Raw genomic sequence first — 19,203 nt, 5'->3', positions numbered from 1 at the left:
CCTGGTGGTGCCAGGTCCCTCCTTTTCTCCCCCCTCCCGCTGGCTCCGTTAAAAAAAAAAAAAAAATTTTGAACGTCCTTAAAGGCGTTTATTTCGACGTTTATTTAAGCGTCTATTGCAGCTACTCACTGGGTCGTTACAACTCGGAGCGGACAGCAGGTAATTTTTACCTTTTTATAGCGGGCAGGGGGTTCCCCGATTCTTCTCCTCGTGGCATATGGCGTCGGAGGGCGAGGGCGCAAAGGGTCGCTCCCCGGGTCGCTTGAGCGCTTCTAGAGGGGATGCGGGGGTCTTAAAGCCTGATTCGCCCTTGTTGGGTGACAGTTTCGTGACCGATGAATGTCCCGGTCCTTCCTCCGGCGTGGCGGTTTTTCCCGCCATAAACGCCCATCCCCCGCTCCTCGCCTCCGCCATCTTGGCCGGCCACGCGGCTCGGACGGCTTCTTCTTGGGCCGCCCTTGAGGTTGGAGACATTAATGCCATGAACGCCCTTAATTTGGGCGACGGCACAGAAGCGGCTAAAGTTAAGAGCCGTTCTTCCCGCGCGGCTCCTTCGCGGAGTTTCGCGCCGGACGCCATTTTGGATGCGCAGCATGTCTCTCCCCCGCTATTGAGAGCGCCGGTTGAGGGTGCGTCTAGGGCTGTTGCCCAGGCTGCGGAAGTGCACAGTCTGGGGGGTTTCTCCCCCGAGTTTGTTTTGCTGCTGCATCAGGCCTTCCTCATGCACAACGCTGCCCCTGCTCCCTCGTCTGGTAAAGAGGTTGAGGTTCCCAGAGGTAAACGCCCTCGGGTTGATTCCCAGGCCTTGGAGGAATTTGTCTCCTCCGATGTAGATGAGGGCAGCGTGTCTGAGGTCTCCCAACGGTCCTTTGCGGATTCCTTGGAGGAGACGGATCCCCGCTCGGATGGAGCGGATGACCCCTCTGCAGCGCGGCTTTTTAGCCCAGAGGATTTGCCCAACCTGTTGTTACAGGCCATGGACACTTTGAAGATTTCCTCTCCGGAGGACGTCTCTCCCTCAGCCCCTGTTGGCTCTGCCATTATGCTGGGGACGAAGCGCCCGCCTAGAACCTTCCACGTGCATGATGCCATGCACACCTTAATTTCGGCTCAATGGGATGTCCCAGAAGCGAGCCTTAAGTGGCTAGGGCTATGTCCCGCCTCTATCCTTTGGCTGTGAGTGAACGTGAGGCCTATCTGTGGCCTACCGTGGATTCTTTGATCACTGCGGTGACTAAGAAAACGGCGTTGCCGGTGGAAGGTGGCACAGCCCTAAAGGACGCCCAAGACAGAAGATTGGAGGCGGCCTTAAGGTCGTCCTTTGAGGCGGCTGCTTTAAATTTGCAGGCCTCAGTTTGCGGCTCCTATGTGGCCAGGGCGTGCCTGACTATGGTACAGCGGGCTTCCCCCTCGGATCATTCCTTGAGGGCTGATTGGCCGGCCCTGGAATCGGGCTTAGCCTATTTGGCAGACTTGCTGTATGATGTCTTGAGAGCCTCAGCTAAAGGCATGGCTCAGACAGTCTCTGCGCGGCGGTGGCTTTGGCTGAAACATTGGTCTGCTGACCACGCCTCTAAATCCCGCCTGGCTAGATTGCCTTTTAAAGGCAAGCTGCTCTTTGGGGTCGAGCTGGACAAAATCGTGACCGATCTCGGCACGTCTAAGGGCAAGAAGTTACCAGAGGTCAGGGCTCGGGCTAGTGCTCGTCCCGGTACCTCCAGAGGACGGTTTCAGGAAGCCCGTCGGTACCGCCCGGGCAGGTCGGGTTTTTCTGCCCCCTCTTCCTTTAAGAGGAATTTCTCCCCCAAGCAGCATTCCTTTCGCAGAGACCGCCGTCCCGGAGGTGCTCCCTCCGGTCCTCCCCCAGGGTCTCGTACCCAATGACGGGGTCTTGGTCCACGCCCCAGTGCAGATTGGAGGACGGCTGTCCTCGTTTCTGGGCGAGTGGACCACAATAACTTCAGACGCGTGGGTGCTGGAAGTCATCAGAGACGGCTACAAACTAGAGTTCTGCCGACCCTTAAAAGACGGGTTTGTACTCTCTCCCTGCAAGTCTCCGGTCAAAGCTGTGGCAGTGCAGCAGACCTTGGACAATCTGATCCGCCTGGGCGCGGTCGTTCCGGTGCCAGAAAGTCAGCTTGGCAAGGGACGTTACTCCATTTACTTTGTGGTACCAAAGAAAGGAGGTTCTGTCCGGCCTATCCTCGACCTCAAAGGGGTCAATCGGGCCTTGAAAGTGCGGCACTTTCGCATGGAGACTCTCCGCTCTGTTATAGCGGCAGTGAAGGCAGGAGAGTTCCTGGCATCCTTGGACATCAAGGAAGCGTACCTACATATTCCCATCTGGCCTCCTCATCAACGCTTTCTGCGTTTTGCAGTCCTGGGACGACACTTCCAGTTCAGAGCCCTCCCTTTCGGGTTGGCTACTGCTCCGCGGACCTTTTCCAAAGTAATGGTGGTCATCGCGGCCTTCCTACGAAAGGAAGGGGTACAAGTCCATCCTTATCTGGACGACTGGTTGATCCGAGCCCCCTCTTATGCAGAGTGCGGCAAAGCTGTGGACCGGGTAGTTGCTCTTTTGAGCTCCCTGGGATGGATCATCAACTGGGAGAAGAGCCAGCTGCGCCCGACTCAGTCCCTGGAGTACCTGGGAGTTCGATTCGACACCCAAGTGGGCAGAGTGTTCCTGCCAGACAATCGGATTGTCAAGCTTCAGGCTCAGGTGGACCAGTTCCTAGTAGCCTCTCCCCTTCGGGCTTGGGACTATGTGCAGCTGTTGGGCTCTATGACGGCCACGATGGAAGTTGTGCCCTGGGCCAGGGCTCATATGAGACCACTTCAACACTCTTTGCTGCAGCGCTGGACTCCGATGTCGGAGGATTATGCTGTGCGCCTTCCCTTGGACCCAGCAGTGCGCAAGGCGCTGAGCTGGTGGATGCAGACAGACAAGTTGTCTGCGGGAATGCCTCTGGTGACCCCAGAGTGGATTGTCGTCACGACGGACGCCTCGTTGTCGGGCTGGGGAGCCCACTGCTTGGGAAGGACAGCGCAGGGGCTATGGTCTCCTGCAGAGGCAAAGTGGTCTATCAACCTCCTGGAACTCAGAGCCATTCGGTTGGCGCTTTTGGAGTTCATCCCGGTACTGGTGTTGAAGCCTGTACGGGTCTTGTCGGACAATGCCACGGCTGTGGCCTATGTCAACCGCCAGGGAGGTACCAAGAGCGCCCCTCTAGCCAAGGAGGCTATGAATATTTGCCAGTGGGCGGAAGCGAACCTGGAGCAGCTTTCAGCGGCCCACATTGCCGGAGTCATGAATGTCAAGGCGGACTTTCTCAGTCGCCATACCTTGGAGCCCGGAGAGTGGCAGCTATCTGCTCAGGCGTTCTTGGACATCACGAAGCGCTGGGGCCAGCCGAGCCTAGATCTGATGGCGTCATCGGCCAATTGCCAAGTGCCGCGCTTTTTCAGCAGAGGACGGGACCCTCGATCCCTGGGAGTAGATGCTCTTCTCCAACAGTGGCCGACACAAGAGCTTCTCTATGTGTTCCCGCCCTGGCCCATGTTGGGCAGGGTGCTAGACCGGGTGGCAAAGCATCCCGGCAGGGTAATCCTGGTGGGTCCGGATTGGCCCAGGCGTCCCTGGTATGCGGACTTGATCAGGCTCTCAGTCGACGATCCTATGCAGCTGCCAGTGGAGCAGGGCCTGTTACATCAGGGTCCCGTGGTGATGGAGGATCCCTCCCCCTTTGGTCTTACGGCCTGGCTATTGAGCGGCAGCGTCTGAGGAAGAAGGGCTTCTCAGACAAGGTCATCGCCACTATGCTGAGAGCGAGGAAGCGCTCTACTTCTACTGCTTACGCCAGGGTTTGGCGTATCTTTGCAGCGTGGTGTGAAGCAGGCTCACTTTCTCCCTTCACTGCTCCAATTTCTTCAGTGTTGGCGTTCCTGCAAGAAGGTCTGGAGGAAGGCCTGTCGCTCAGTTCCCTTAAAGTCCAGGTAGCGGCTCTGGCTTGCTTCAGGGGCCGCCTGAAGGGTGCTTCCCTGGCTTCGCAGCCAGATGTGGTGCGCTTTCTCAAGGGAGTTAATCACCTGCGCCCTCCTCTGCACTCAGTGGTGCCTGCATGGAATCTCAACCTGGTACTAAGAGCATTGCAGAAGCCGCCTTTTGAACCCTTGTCGAGGGCATCTCTGAAAGACCTGATGTTGAAAGCAGTCTTTTTGGTGGCTATCACTCCAGCCAGAAGAGTTTCCGAGCTCCAGGCGCTCTCATGTCGAGAGCCTTTTCTGCAGTTCACTGAGGCAGGAGTGACTATTCGCACAGTGCCTTCCTTCCTGCCCAAGATTGTTTCTCGCTTCCATGTGAATCAGCAGCTCTGTCTCCCTTCCTTTCGTAGGGAGGACTACCCAGAGGAGTACTGTGCTCTTAAATATCTGGATGTGAGACGAGTCATCATCAGATACTTGGAAGTGACCAATGATTTCCGGAAATCGGATCATCTGTTTGTCCTGTTTGCAGGTCCTCGTAAGGGTCTGCAGGCTGCTAAGCCTACAGTGGCAAGATGGGTCAAGGAAGCCATTGCAGCGGCTTATGTGGCCGCGGGGAAGGTGCCGCCTATCCAGCTGAAGGCTCACTCCACGAGAGCTCAGGCGGCCTCGATGGCAGAGGCCGGATCCGTCTCCTTGGAAGAGATATGCAAGGCGGCAACTTGGGCTTCGGCTCATACATTCTCCAAGCATTACCGTTTGACTGTGGCTGCACGGGCGGAGGCCCGGTTTGGAGCTTCGGTGTTGAGGTCAGGGATTTCATTGTCCCGCCCTGGGTGAGTACTGCTTCGGTACATCCCACCAGTCTATGGATTGATCAGCTTGATGATATGGAAGGTAAAATTATGTATAATCATACCTGATAATTTTCTTTCCATTAATCATAGCTGATCAATCCATAGCCCCTCCCAGATATCTGTACTGTTTTTATTCTGGTTGCATTTCAGGTTCAAGTTTAGTCTTCAGTTACTTCAGAAAGACTTCGTGTTCAAGTTTTTTCACTTGGATTCTTCAAGAGTTAAGACGAGTTTGTGTTACAGTGAGCTGCTGCATTCCTCTCCCCTCCGTTTTACGGGGCTGGATTGAGACTTAAAATTCTGCCGGCACTCCCTCCCGCTTCGTGCGGCTGTAGGGCAGCTTTGTACCCCTCCCGCTTCGGCGGTGTTAGGGTCAGTCAGCTCCTCCCGCGGTTGCGGTTGCAGGATAAGCCAGATCCCCCCGCATCGGCGGGTGTGGTGTCCCTCCCCCGCTCCGCGGGGATGAGCTGGACGGATTCCCCTCCCCCACTTGTGTGGGGATGAGCTGGGTTAATTCCCCTCCCCCGTTTCGGCGGTGGTGAGCTGGGCAGAGTGTCCCTTCGTGGGTGTAATTCTCTAAGTGCTGAGTCCTGCGGATGGAGCTTTGATATCGACATACTGAGGAGTTTCCGGCAGCACATGACCACATATAGGGAGGCAAAAGTTTGCTCTCTATCTCCACCTGCTGGTAGATGGACACAACCCACCAGTCTATGGATTGATCAGCTATGATTAATGGAAAGAAAATTATCAGGTATGATTATACATAATTTTACCTTGTTCACTTAAATTTTCCTACTCTCTGCTCTAGGCGTAGGGTCCCATGAAAATGATGTTATGGACTGCTTGGGTGTGGTAGTGCTGAATGTCCTAAGATTCCACTTACTACTTCTACTTGAGACTACACAGGGTGAGAAGGGTCCCCACACCTCCTCACTATAGCAAGCCAGTACTGGGTTTCAGATCTGTCACTTGCCCCAGTCTCTCTCTCTCTCTCTCTCTCCAACTCACTCTTGTGGGTTAACAGAAAAGAAGGCTGCCAGCTACAGACACTGATGTGTTTATCAGGAACAACAAGAGAAAAAAAAATCAGGGGCGTAGCCAGACCTCAATGTTTGGGGGGGGGGGCATATTTTGACCTGCCTCCCTGCCACAACTCCCACCCCCGCCGCAACCCCACATACCTTGGCTGGCAAGGGTCCCCCAACCTCCACCAGCCGAAACCTTTCTTCGGCACTTTTCTCTGCGCATTGCCTGCCCTGCTTCCTCTCACATCACGTGCACGCTCGGTTTTAGTGAAACTGAGCATGCACATGAGAGGAAGCAGGGCAGGCAATGCGCAGAGAGCAGCCCTGGAGAAACGCTTCAGCTGGCCGGGGTTGGAGAACCCCACCAGCCAAGCCAGGGGCTTAGGATCCAATTTTGGGGGGGGCCAGGCCCCCCGTAGCTATGCCACTGGGAAAAATACATACAGCCCTATACTGTATATTTTCCCTTAGTTACCCCTGTAATCGGAAACCATCTCTGTGCATGTTTTTAGTACCCCACCAATTAGCTTGAAAATAAAATCCCTCAATGGACTATTAAAGAATCTTGGTTCCAAAACCTGTAAAGTATGGAAAGCTGTTTTCTGGATAAATGAATGTTTGCTTTTATTTTCAAGAATTCTAGTCAACATTAAAAAAAATTTCACTGAATATCATATACTTTACAAATAAATGCCACTCGGTGTAAATTTCACACATCCTATGGCTGTCTATGAAGGCAGTCTGTTTCCGGTGTAACCTTGTTTTTTTTTTTTTAATGTACTTAACAGGTTTTTTAAACTAAGCTCTTCCATTTGTAAACCCCCTAGAATCTGAAGCCCTATTTATGGGCATCATTTGAGTGCAAAGGAATGGGCTTGTCATGTGACCCAGGAATCGTGGATAAGGGGGTACAGCTGGGCTACGTGCATTGCTTTTAGTGCTGTACATTTTTTTGCTTCAAGCATTGTGGGGGGGGGGGGGGGGGGAGAGTCATTGTTTTTGAGATACATAAACCTCCCCAAAAATGGATGAACAGGTTGGATTAAAGAGATTAGAACTTCTCCGCTTTTTTTGTAGTTGATCCAAGGGTGATTTATGAAAATAAGCAGGAAAAAGAGCGTGTATGGACTCTGAACCAGGAAGCTTTTGGTGATGGACCCCATCCCAAACTAGAATTTGCTCAGTATAAGGTATGCTCTCTTTCTCTCATGTCTAGCCATCTTCTGACTTAACATAACAAAGCTTAGTTTATTTGAATCTGCTAGACCAATTTCCTCAAGCATTTCTTCCAGGGGTGGGCAACCTTTATACAAAGAGGGCCACATGATCACTGCCATCAAAACTCAATGTGATGACTGAATGAACAAAAATTATTACCAGTATGGTGTGTTACTGTATATTTCTGTCATTACTTGAAAAGTTTAATGAGATCTCTGCTGCTGTTCTGAAGATATTTAATATTGTCGAAACTCTGGTTAATGTTTGTGTGTATACTTCCATGGTCTTGCAGGCCACATAAAATCAATGGTGAGCTGCATATGGCCTATGGCAGTGATAGTGAACCTTTCAGAGACCGAGTGCCCAAACAGCAACCCAAAATCTAATTATGTATCGCAAAGTGCCAACAGGGCAATTTAACCTGAATAACAGAACTTTAAAAGCATTTGGCATGCTTTTGAATAATTAATGTGATTTTTGCTGTTGCATTCATGCTGATAACTTGTCTAACCTTGGCTCATACTTTCCTCTCTCCCCTGCTCTCCCCTCCATCCACCCACCCATGTCCAGCAACTCTCCTCTGCCCTGCCCTCCATCCATCCATCCATACCCAGCAATTCTGTTCTCTCCCTTGTTCTGCTCCCCTGCATCCATCCATACCCAGCGATTCTCTTCTCTCCCCTGCCCTCCCCTCCCGCTCCCATCCATACCCTGCATGTAAATCTTTTTTATTACCTCCGTCAAAGCAGCTGCGTCTTTGAAAGCCCTGCCCGTCTCTAGCCTTCCCTTCATGAGTTCATTCCCTCAGAGTCAGTCCCGCCTTCTGACATCATTTCCGCGAGGGCGGGACTGACTCTGAGGGAACGAACTCGCGAAGGGAAGGCTAGATACAGGCAGGGCTTTCAAAGACGCGGCCGCTTCGACAGAGGTAATCAGCGCCAGCAGGGAGGACATGCAAGGGGATGTTGGGTGGGTGGGCCTGGAGGGAAAGTGGCTGGGCCTGGGTGACGGCACGCATGCCAACAGAGAGGGCTCTGCGTGTCCTCTCTGGCACGCGTGCCATAGGTTCGCCATCATTGGCCTATGGGTTGCTCACCCCTGATATATACCAAAGCAAATTACAGATTCATAAATTGTACAAGCAAGTAGTTAACTATTAAATTATTATCCATAGCCTTTATATTGTAATCTAAACACCTGACAGCTTACTACAAAGGAGCCACAAATACTGGAAAACAAACATATCATAGGGAGAATAGGGAACAAGGGTATCAGAGAAATGAAGGATTAGTGATATTACTGCAAGTCCTCTGTTTAAAATTTCCTCAGGCACTCGGGCAAAGTAAAAGGTTTAGAGTAGGAGCTCTTAATCTGCAAGCAGGCAGGCAGCATGTTCCACAGAGTGGGTGGTCAGTCAGTAAATGTTTACTGCTAAAGATGTAAAAAGACTGGAAGTGGTGCAAAGAAAAGCTACAAAAATGGTATGGGATTTGCGTTGCAAACCGTACGAGGAGAGGCTTGCTGACCTGAACATGTATACCTTGGAGGAAAGGAGAAACAGGGGTGTCATGGTACAGAAGTTCAAATATTTGAAAGGTATTAATCCGCAAATGAACCTTTTCCGGAGACTGGAAGGCTAGAGGACGTGAATTGAGCTTGAAGGGGAGCAGACTCAGGACTAATGTCAGAAAGTATTTTTTCACAGAGGGGGTGGTGGATACGTGGAATACCCTCCCACGGGAGGTGGTGGAGATAACGGTAATGGAATTCAAACGTGTGGGATAAACACAAAGGAATCCTATTTTGAAGGAATGGATCTGTGGAATCTTAGCAGAGATTAGGTGGCAACGCCGGTAATTGGGAAACAAAATCGGTGCTGGGCAGACTTCTACGATTCCCCTGATCGTGACTGACTAGATAGGGATGGGCTGGAGTGTAAATTTTAAGGGGCTTCGACGTTATCTTCAGAACTTAGTACAAGAAGAGTGCTGGGCAGACTTGTACGGTCTATGCCCTGAGAATGACAAGGACAAATCAAAACTAGGGTATAAAGTATCACATACCATGTAAAACGAGTTTATCTTGTTGGACAGACTGGATGGACCATACAGGTCTTTATCTGCTGTCTTTTACTATGTTACTATGTATGTGTGGTGGTTACTGGACATGTCACAATTGTTTGTCACATGGGGGCGCTGTTTAATTTTCTAAAACTGGAAGCATTCTGTGGAGGCAGGAGGCTACAGAAACCAAGGTCACATGCCAATGAACTAGCGTCCTAAATATATATTCAGCAGGGTTCTTGATCCTCCTTTCAAGTGTGCAGTTTGGTATCTCTAAGGATTTATCGGTGGGAGGAGGATGGCGACTGATTCCAATATTGTAGTACCTTAGAGGAAATAGGCCAAGTTACTTGAAAGGCAGGCTATCCCTCTATCCTCCTCTGAGGCATCTAAGATCCTCCCAAAATTATAGCTTCCCCCCCAAGGAAATCAAATGATCTGATACCCAGTTCTGCTGTGTAGCAGTCTTTACTGTCTAGACCTCAGTACCAGAAGAGCTACACCTAATTTAAAACTGTCTCTGCTTTTTGCCATGCCTTTAATGGGTTTTGAGATTGACTAGCCAGCTGCACATACCCAGACTGAGGTCAACTGCATACACTGTGGTTTTCTGGGGTAGCTCAGGGTACATCCTTTTTTCCTGGATAAAATTAGGCACAGGAATCATAACCATGCAAAAAGAAGGCAGCCTCAGGACAGAGTTGAGTCAGGAAAAGCAATGTACATAGTTGAGAATTTAAGGGAGAAAAATTCATCCTACCCTTTCACAAACACCCTCTAAATTCTGTGCTTTCACAGGGCCCAGATTTTTTTTTTTTTTTAAGTTTTTATTATTTTCAAAGTATCACAAAAGCCTTGCCAATCCCTATAAACCATACATAGAGCATAAAATACAACTGTTGTAGCAAGTATAAATTGGAAACAAGGTACAGTCAAATAACACTATTCTATAAACATAGAACCCCCCTCCCCCTCTCCCACCCTACCCACCCTGGGTAACATACTGCAGTCCATTCCCTGGAGCTACCTAGAGCTCATGCGGTTACATCAAACAGAGATCCCTCTCCAGTCCATGTAAGGTGTCCATATCTTGAAAAACTTCACCACCGTTCCTCGTTTCAGGGCTTTCAATTTTGTCCATCAAACAACAGTAGTACACTTTTGCAAAAACCTGGTCCATAGTAGGAACCATCGATTGTTTCCAACATCTTGCAACTAAGATCCTGGTTGCTGTAAAAATATAGGACAGTAAGTGTTGTTGTGAATTCTTCAGTCCCGTCTGTGGGACATTAAGCAAACATCCCCCTGGATTCAATGTAACTGTCCATCCCAAACCATTCTGAATATAAGTGATTAAACTCCCCCAGAACGTGGAGATAACCGGGCATTCCCACCAAATGTGCCAAAAAGTGCCCACTGCCCCGCACTTATACAGGGCCCAGATTTGTAGTCTCTCCACCAATTTACACACTGATCCTTGTTCCCCACCCCCCACTTGGCACTCCCCTTTATCCTTTCCACTGATTAGGCTGGCAGGAAGAGGACAGTAGTGGATCTGGCCACTTCTCTGCTGCTGCAAAGTCCAAACTCCATAAATCAAAGCATGAGTCAGATCCCAGTGGCAGAGGGGGAGGACCTGTCCTCCATCCTCATCCTTCCGCAGGCCCAGTTGACGTGGCAAGAGGTGCTAGGTCTATTGATGGCAGTCAGGAAGATATGGATGGGGAAGAGCCTCAGCAAGCATCACAAGAACTGGCAGCGAGGTGCACCCAGCCAACACATCTCCTGCCCACAATGTGGGAGAAACCTGGCAATTCTGCAGCGAGAATGCTCTCCTTGTGGCTGTGAATCGCAGGAGCCCAGCTCACGTTCTTTGTCTTGAAACAATTGTGGGAAATCTATCCTCTCCAAGATCAGAGGGCCTTACGTCTCCTTCTGCACTCTGGTATTTTCATGCTTTGATTGGGTTGAAATTCTCTCGCATCTCGGAAGACTACATCTGATCCGGAACACCTCTAAAATTGGTGCAAAGAAGTATGATCGAGTCACCCCTCTGCTGTCCGTGTGTGCTGGCTCCCTATCATTGATCAGATCCTGCTCAAAACTCTCTGTACTGCACGCCTGGCGTTCCTCCTTTCCTCTTCAGTTTGCTCTTACTTACACCCCAGCTCAGTAATTCCCTCAGCATATTTGTTTAGACAGTGCTAGATGTTCCTGTTTTGGTATACTTGTGCAGTGGTTGCCAAACCTGGTCCTGGAAGCACCCATGCCAGTCAGGTTTTTGGATATGCACAATGAATATACATGAGAGATTTGCATGCAGATCTTTGTCGTGAATATTCATTTTGGGTATCCTGAAAACCTGACTGGCTGGGGTGCCTCCGGGACCAGGTTTGGCAACCGCTGTGCTTGTGCCTACTCTTTGGAATGTCCTGCCTCTTGAGGATACACAGTGAAACCCAAGTCAGCATTAAAACCTTTTATTTCAGCCAGGCTTATGGTAAACATTTGATTTTATATAAATGCCATCCAACAGTGACAGTACAGACATCAAAGACAGTCTCACACAATCTGTTCCAAAACAGTGAAGATAAGTGAAGGAGTGGCGTAGTGGTTAGGGTGGTGGACTTTGGTCCTGGAGAACTGAAGAACTGAGTTCAATTCCCACTTCAGGCACAGGCAGCTCCTTGTGACTCTGGGCAAGTCACTTAACCCTCCATTGCCCCATGTAAGCCGCATTGAGCCTGCCATGAGTGGGAAAGCGCAAGGTACATATTCCGCCAGAACCGATATACTCATATCACCCCTCTCCTCAAGTCGCTTCACTGGCTTCCGATCAGATACCGCATCCAATTCAAGCTTCTCCTCCTTACTTACAAATGCACTCACTCTGCTGCTCCACCCTACCTCTCTACCCTCATCTCCCCCTACGTTCCTGCACGTAACCTCCGCTCACATGACAAATCCCTCCTCTCAGTACCCTTCTCCACCATTGCCAATTCCAGGCTCCGCTCATTTTCCCTTGCTTCACCCTATGCCTGGAACAGTCTACGCCAAGCCCCCTCCCTACTCATCTTCAAATCCTTGCTTAAAGCTTACCTCTTCAATGCTGCATTCGGAACCTAACCTTTCGAACATAGAGGTTGCCCCAATCTGTCTGACCTATATGATTAACTGTACATTTGTCTTATTAGATTGTAAGCTCTTCGAGCAGGGACCGTCCTTCCATGTTAAACTGTACAGCGCTGCGTAACCCTAGTAGCGCTTTAGAAATGTTAAATAGTAGTAGTAGTAGATTCTACATGGAATGTTGCTATTCCACTAGCAACATTCCATGTAGAAGGCTGCGCAGGCTTCTGTTTCTGTGAGTACGTGCAGGACATCAGACTCACAGAAGCAGAAGCCTGCGCGGCCACATTGGTGATCTGCAAGGGCCGACTTCTACATGGAATGTTACTAGTGGAATAGCAACATTCCATGTAGAATCTCAAATAGTAGCAACAGTGGAGGAGTGGCCTAGTGGTGAGGGTGGTGGACTTTGGTCCTTGTGACTCTGGGCAAGTCACTTAACCCTCCATTGCCCCAGGTACAAATAAGTACCTGTATACAATATGTAAGCTGCATTGAGCCTGCCATGAGTGGGAAAGCGTGGGGTACAAATGTAACAAAAAAAAAAAAAACATACCAAACCCTCCCTCCCATAACTCAGTGATAAAAGACCAGTTAAACATCACAGTAGCTATAATTAAGTATTCCACTTCGTGCATGAGGTTTTGCTTTGACCGATTTTAATTGTTCAGCCAGCGGCTTGGCCCTATCGCAGTCCCCAACATTTAAAGGAAAGGGGATGAGATTTGATAAACTGGGTTGTTTTGGGGTTTGTTTGTTTTTTTGTAGAGAGGTGTGGTAGCCGTGTTAGTCCACTCGTAAAGGTTATCAATAGAAATCAAACAAAATATGGAAAAGAAAATAAGATACCTTTTTTATTGGACATAACTTAATACATTTCTTGATTAGCTTTCGAAGGTTGCCCTTCTTCGTCAGGTCAGGTTCTACATGGAACGTTGCTACTCTTTGAGATTCTGCTGTGGAATCTTGTCACTCTTTAGCATTCCGGAATCTTGCTATTCTTTGGGGTTCTACATGTAGAGAGGTGTGGTAGCCGTGTTAGTCCACTCTTAAGGTTATCAATAGAAATCAAACAAAATAAAACATGGAAAAGAAAATAAGATGATACCTTTTTTATTGGACATAACTTAATACATTTCTTGATTAGCTTTCGAAGGTTGCCCTTCTTCGTCAGATCGGAACCTTCGAAAGCTAATCAAGAAATGTATAAAGTTATGTCCAATAAAAAAGTTATCATCTTATTTTCTTTTCCATGTTTTATTTTGTTTGATTTTTTTTTTTTTTTTTTTTTGTAATTAGGCTACTCCACTCGAGTTATTTAATGTCTTAATTCCTGTCTCTCCTTTATTTCTCATTATTTATTAAGCTTCAGCTGTAACCTAGAATTCCTTATGTGGTCTGTCTCCCCTAGACTTTTGATTTCTGCCTGTAAACCACTTACATTTCTATGATTCGCAGTTTTTCAAATAAAGCTGAAATGTATTACATTATTTGTTCTATCTATTTATGCCATATATCCCCTCTGTTTGTGTTTGCTGTGTATATTGTGCTGACACTATATTAATACAATCTTATTGCTTCAATTCAGTTTTCTTATTTCACTGCGAGTATGATTTAATTGTTTTGTTTAATTGAATTCCTCAACTCCACCTGAAATTAAACATGACCAAAACCGAGCTTCTCATTTTCCCACCCCCCCCCCCAAACCCACCTCCCCGCTCCTCCCGTTTTCTATTTCTGTTGATGGCTCTCTCATTCTCCCTGTCTCCTCAGCTTGAAACCTTGGGGTCATCTTTGACTCTTCTCTCTCCTTCTCTGCTCATATCCAGCAGATTGCCAAGACCTGTCGTTTCTTGCTTTATAACATCCGTAAAATCCGCCCCTTTCTTTCCGAGCACTCTACCAAAACCCTCATCCACACCCTTGTCACCTCTCATTTAGACTACTGCAATCTGCTTCTTGCTGGCCTCCCACTTAGTCACCTCTCCCCTCTCCAGTCGGTTCAAAACTCTGCTGCCCGTCTCGTCTTCCGCCAGGGTCGCTTTACTCATACTACCCCTCTCCTCAAGACCCTTCACTGGCTCCCTATCCGTTTTCGCATCCTGTTCAAACTTCTTCTACTAACCTATAAATGTACTCACTCTGCTGCTCCCCAGTATCTCTCCACACTCGTCCTTCCCTACACCCCTTCCTGTGCACTCCGCTCCATGGATAAATCCTTCTTATCTGTTCCCTTCTCCACTACTGCCAACGCCAGACTTCGCGCCTTCTGTCTCGCTGCACCCTACGCCTGGTATAAACTTCCTGAGCCCCTATGTCTTGCCCCATCCTTGGCCACCTTTAAATCTAGACTGAAAGCCCACCTCTTTAACATTGCTTTTGACTCGTGACCACTTGTAACCATTCGCCTCCACCTACCCTCCTCTCTTCCTTTCCGTTCACATTAATTGATTTGATTTGCTTACTTTATTTATTTTTTGTCTATTAGATTTGTAAGCTCTTTGAGCAGGGACTGTCTTTCTTCTATGTTTGTGCAGCGCTGCGTACGCCTTGTAGCGATATAGAAAAGCTAAATAGTAGTAGTAGTAATTTCTAATTTCCCTGCTGTACACCTCCTTGGATGAATCTCTTCAAAACAGCGATTAACAAAAAGATAATGGCACATTATTTCTTTGCTTTTATTTTCCAGATTAATCCTTATTTTTATAGTGAGAAAAAGTATTAGCAGTCTTGCATCTTCAAAATGGTATTTAAAACCTAGTAACATAGCAGATTATGGCAGATAAAGACCTGTACGGTCCATCCAGTCTGCCCAACAAGATATACCAGCCGCAGCTCGTTTTTAAGAGTTTGTCAGACACTCACTGTCTTAGACAGCGGAGCCCCATCATATGCAGTGAAGGGGGACACAGGTAACAGTTACAGCCATCCTAAGATCCACTGGCCTAGGAGACCAGAAGTAAAATCTGGGATGTGCCATTTGTCTCTTAATAGTGCCAGAACTCTGGTGCAAGGCCAAGAACAGGTCCTTCCCTGAGCACTGACCCCCCGAGTGTACAATTTCCTGCAATGTAAAATCACAGGCATTAGTAATTTTATGTATTCATGTAACTTGCTGTTTTTGCATTGTCCTCAGCTCGATACAGTGTTCAGAGGTGAACCGCAAACGGGCATCCTTGCAGGTAGAGAGGAACCGTTCAGATGTGTCGTCAGGTTTTCCAGTCCTCATCTTTTGGAGGGATTAAGATCCTTGGCACCATCTGGTGAGTCCTCACCGCGTGTGTTCTCTGGGATGAGCTTTTCATTGTTTACACTATGATTGGTTAACGTGAGGAGCTCTACTGGAATCTTTGGTTTCTCTATATTTAGTTTCTTTTCTTTTTTTTTTCTGCAAAAAAAAACCACACACACATGTAGATGCAATAAAATGTATCTATAAAAAAAATTCTATAATATTAGAGGCCAACCAAATTTCAGGTTTGACACCAAAACCATGCAGCAAATCCCTGTACATTTTCTACTAAATACAAAACGTGAGCATGCCCCCTCCCAGCCTGACACCTATCTTAGGAAGCCCTGGTAGTCTAGTAGCCCCTTCAGGGGCAGGAACGAATCCCACTCATTCCCACCCCGTTCTGCTGCTCCAATGGAAATGGTTGCAGAGACTTCCCGTGGCAGCCTCACAAGACTGCCACGGGAGATCCTGGCGGCCATTTTGTGCTTGGAACCCACATGGGCAGGGGATTCGCTCCTGCCAGTGTGGTATCCAGTTGCAAAATAGCTACTGAGACCTTCCGCGTCAGTCTCAGCAGCCACAGGAACGAGTGGGATTTCTTTCTGCTCCCGAAGAGACCACTAGACTACCAAGGTGTCCTAAGGTAGGCCTTGGGAGGGCCTACCATTGTCAGGTGGGGGGGAGGGGGGGGGGTAATCATGGGGTGGCTGCCACTGGGGTTTGGACTTTCTTGTTTGGGTGGGGTGGGGGGGCATTTTTGTTTATGGTTTTGGTTTCTTTCAAAATTGAGCGTCCAGTTACATAGTAACATAGTAGATGACGGCAGAAAAAGACCTGCACGGTCCATCCAGTCTGCCCAACAAGATAAACTCATATGTGCTACTTTTTGTGTATACCCTACTTTGATTTGTACCTGTCCTCTTCAGGGCACAGACCGTATAAGTCTGCCCAGCACTATCCCCGCCTCCCAACCACCTGCCCTTCCTCCCACTACTGGCTCTGGCACAGACCGTATAAGTCTACCCAGCACCATCCCTGCCTCCCGCCACTGGCTCTGCCACCCAATCTCGGCTAAGCTCCTTAGGATCCATTCCTTCTGAACAGGATTCCTTTATGTTTATCCCACGCATGTTTGAATTCCGTTACCGTTTTCATTTCCACCACCTCCCGCTGGAGGGCATTCCAAGCATCCACTTACTCTCTCTGTGAAAATTTGTCACAGATTTGATTTTGGCAAAAAAACAAAAATTTTGGGTTTGGTTGGGCTCTATATAACGTCCATTGTATAACTTCTGTTATATTTATGTAATAAGAGATAACAGTTTTTATTGGTGCAATGAAAGGCAAACCTACAAAGACTCTTGAGTGCACATTAGAAGCACTTTAATCTGAATGTACAAAATACAGCAACATGAAAGATCCCATCAGGATAGTAATATTGGGTGCTCTTGAAAAGCTTCCAGCCATCATTCAGTAGTCCTTGAATTAACCTGCAGTAAACCTTACACGGGTTTTTTCCCCACAAGTTAAGGCCACCATCTTTTTTTCTACATTTTTCAACTAGTGGTCATGCGCTATTGTTGCCAATCAGCGCACGATAATGCGGACATGCTGACAGATTAGCACAGGAATGCCTTACTGTCCGCCACAGAGATGCCCCTCAAAAATCTAAAAAATTTTTCTTAGCATGTGCAGATTTGAAACTTATCACAGGTCAACTGAGCGCGTCCTGCAGTAAGCCATTTTACCGCAGCTTAGTAAAAGGATCCCTTAATGCTTTGATGTGGCAGTGATTCAAATGGGGTTTTGTGCCTCGAATTTGAGTCAGTGCCTCAAGAGTCCTTTGGCATGCCATGAGTTCTTTGCAACCTTGAGCTTTGACATGAGCCTCCTGTTGATTTGCTGCCAGCCTCGATTTTCCTCTGCATAACTCTATCTCAAGTAGACTAGTGTGGGGGGGGGGGGGGGTTGTTTGTCTGAAATGCGTCAATACCCCAAGTTGCTCAGGCTGTAACTTAGTTATTTATTTTTTCTTTTTAGGTTTTGCAGACGCACCACTGTCACAGTTACTTACCTGCATCCCTCATAAGGCCAGAAATTTGTTCAGAATTGGAGAGAAAAGGAATTAATTTGAGAGATTACGTCAGCCTTCTGTGTACCAGATTGCATCAGCTTGCTGTGTGATGGCCTCCAAATTAAACCTTTGCATGATATCAGTACCATCTAATGACCTGAAGGAAGTTGGATAGACAAAGGACAACCGTACAATGTGCATACGTTAGCAAGGTCTGACTTCTTCAGGGTTCAGACGGCTAACCAAGAGGCCTGCTTTTCCTTCTTTCTGTGCCTTAAGTATGATTTTAAGGACACAGTGTTTTAATGTGTAGCAAATACTGATCTGAAAATCCATAAAGTATAAAATCTTGTAGTTTGAGAAATCCTTATATTTTGCAGTATTAGAAAATACTAAAATAGCGGCTCTGAGCATGAGCATCTAGCAATATTTATTCTGATTTATTATATTTAAAAATACAAAGCAGCAAAAGTCTGCCTACTAATTTTAGAAAACAAAGAAACCCTCCTTTCTCCGAGGACATGCAGGCTGCTTGTTCTCACACACGTGGGTGACGTCCACGGCAGCCCCTCGGATCGGAAGAGTTTCCCCAGCAAACTCCAAAAGTCTCACGGGAGGTGCAGCGCGCGGGGCACGCCCACCACGCATGCGCGGCCGTCTTCCCGCCCGTGCGCGACCGCTCCCGCTCAGTTTCTTGTTTTCGGCAGTGGAGAGGGACTGCGTTGCATCCCGCTCCCCTCAGCCCTCGGAAATCGTTAAGCGACCTCTCGCTTGTTTTCTTAGTTTATTGTTTAGGCGCCGTTCGCGCTTCTCCTTAGTTAAAAAAAAAAAAGAAAACTTGAGTTTCCTTTATTTTTTAATTTTTGTCCTCCGTAAGTTTTCTTTCGCCGCATGTTCACATTTCTCCCCTTTTGTGGCCTTTTTTCCGCCACCATCGACTATTTTGATCTCGCCGCCGCTATTTTTCCGTCGATGACATTGAGGATTCCCAGCAGCTTCAAATAGTGCGGTCGGTGCAGCTGGGCTATCTCGTTTTCCGACACCCACGCTTGGTGTATTCAGTGCCTTGGGCCTGAACACAACCCTAAAGCGTGCAAAATGTGTCTTAGCCTTAAAAAGTGGACACAGGTGTTGAGGCAGGCTCAACGGGAGCTGAGCCCCGGCTCTTCGGCGTCGACATCGACAGCATCAGCACCGGCGGCGTCAACTTCGGCACCAGAGATGGCATCGACATCGGGAGAGCAGATAACACCAGCCCGACGACCAACCCCCACTGGGAGCAGTGAGCAGTCGAGTGGGCCTCTACCTGCCTCGAACGCTCCTGCTGTACAGGCCCATCGGAACCGACCTGTTTCGGACCCAACCCCGAGGAGGCGTGTGGATTCCACGTCCTCCTTGTGGGTACCGAGGAGCGCCGATAACGTGCATCGAAAGAAACCTAAGAAGCATCGTCATCGGTCTCCTCCTTCCCATGGTACCGGGAGCTCCGGGGCGTCGAGGGATTCGGCACCCGAGAAGCGTCGGCGCCAGGAGGACCGCTCACGCTCCATCCAAGAGGTGTCGGTCGTCGGGCAGTCCGGGACCGTCTCCTGGCCCCGTGCGGATTCTGCCTCCG

The 19,203-nt window shown here is 48.5% G+C and overlaps 1 protein-coding gene across 1 annotated transcript in view; it reads left to right on the top strand.

Moving 5' to 3' along the window:
• LOC115459608 (centromere protein N-A-like) overlaps window positions 1–18,049 on the top strand; it is a 51,903-nt gene extending 33,854 nt beyond the window's left edge. The window contains 3 exon segments of the mRNA XM_030189417.1: window positions 6,947–7,059; window positions 15,416–15,542; window positions 17,555–18,049. Of these exon segments, the coding sequence (XP_030045277.1) occupies window positions 6,947–7,059; window positions 15,416–15,542; window positions 17,555–17,643 (329 nt within the window). The 3' untranslated portion in view covers window positions 17,644–18,049.
• The last annotated feature ends 1,154 nt before the right edge of the window (window positions 18,050–19,203 follow it).

Source organism: Microcaecilia unicolor, unplaced genomic scaffold (genome assembly GCF_901765095.1).
Source record: "Microcaecilia unicolor unplaced genomic scaffold, aMicUni1.1, whole genome shotgun sequence".
Taxonomy (NCBI): Eukaryota; Metazoa; Chordata; class Amphibia; order Gymnophiona; family Siphonopidae; genus Microcaecilia; species Microcaecilia unicolor.
Note: the sequence above shows the minus strand (reverse complement) of the source record. Positions and strands in the feature narration are given on the sequence as shown.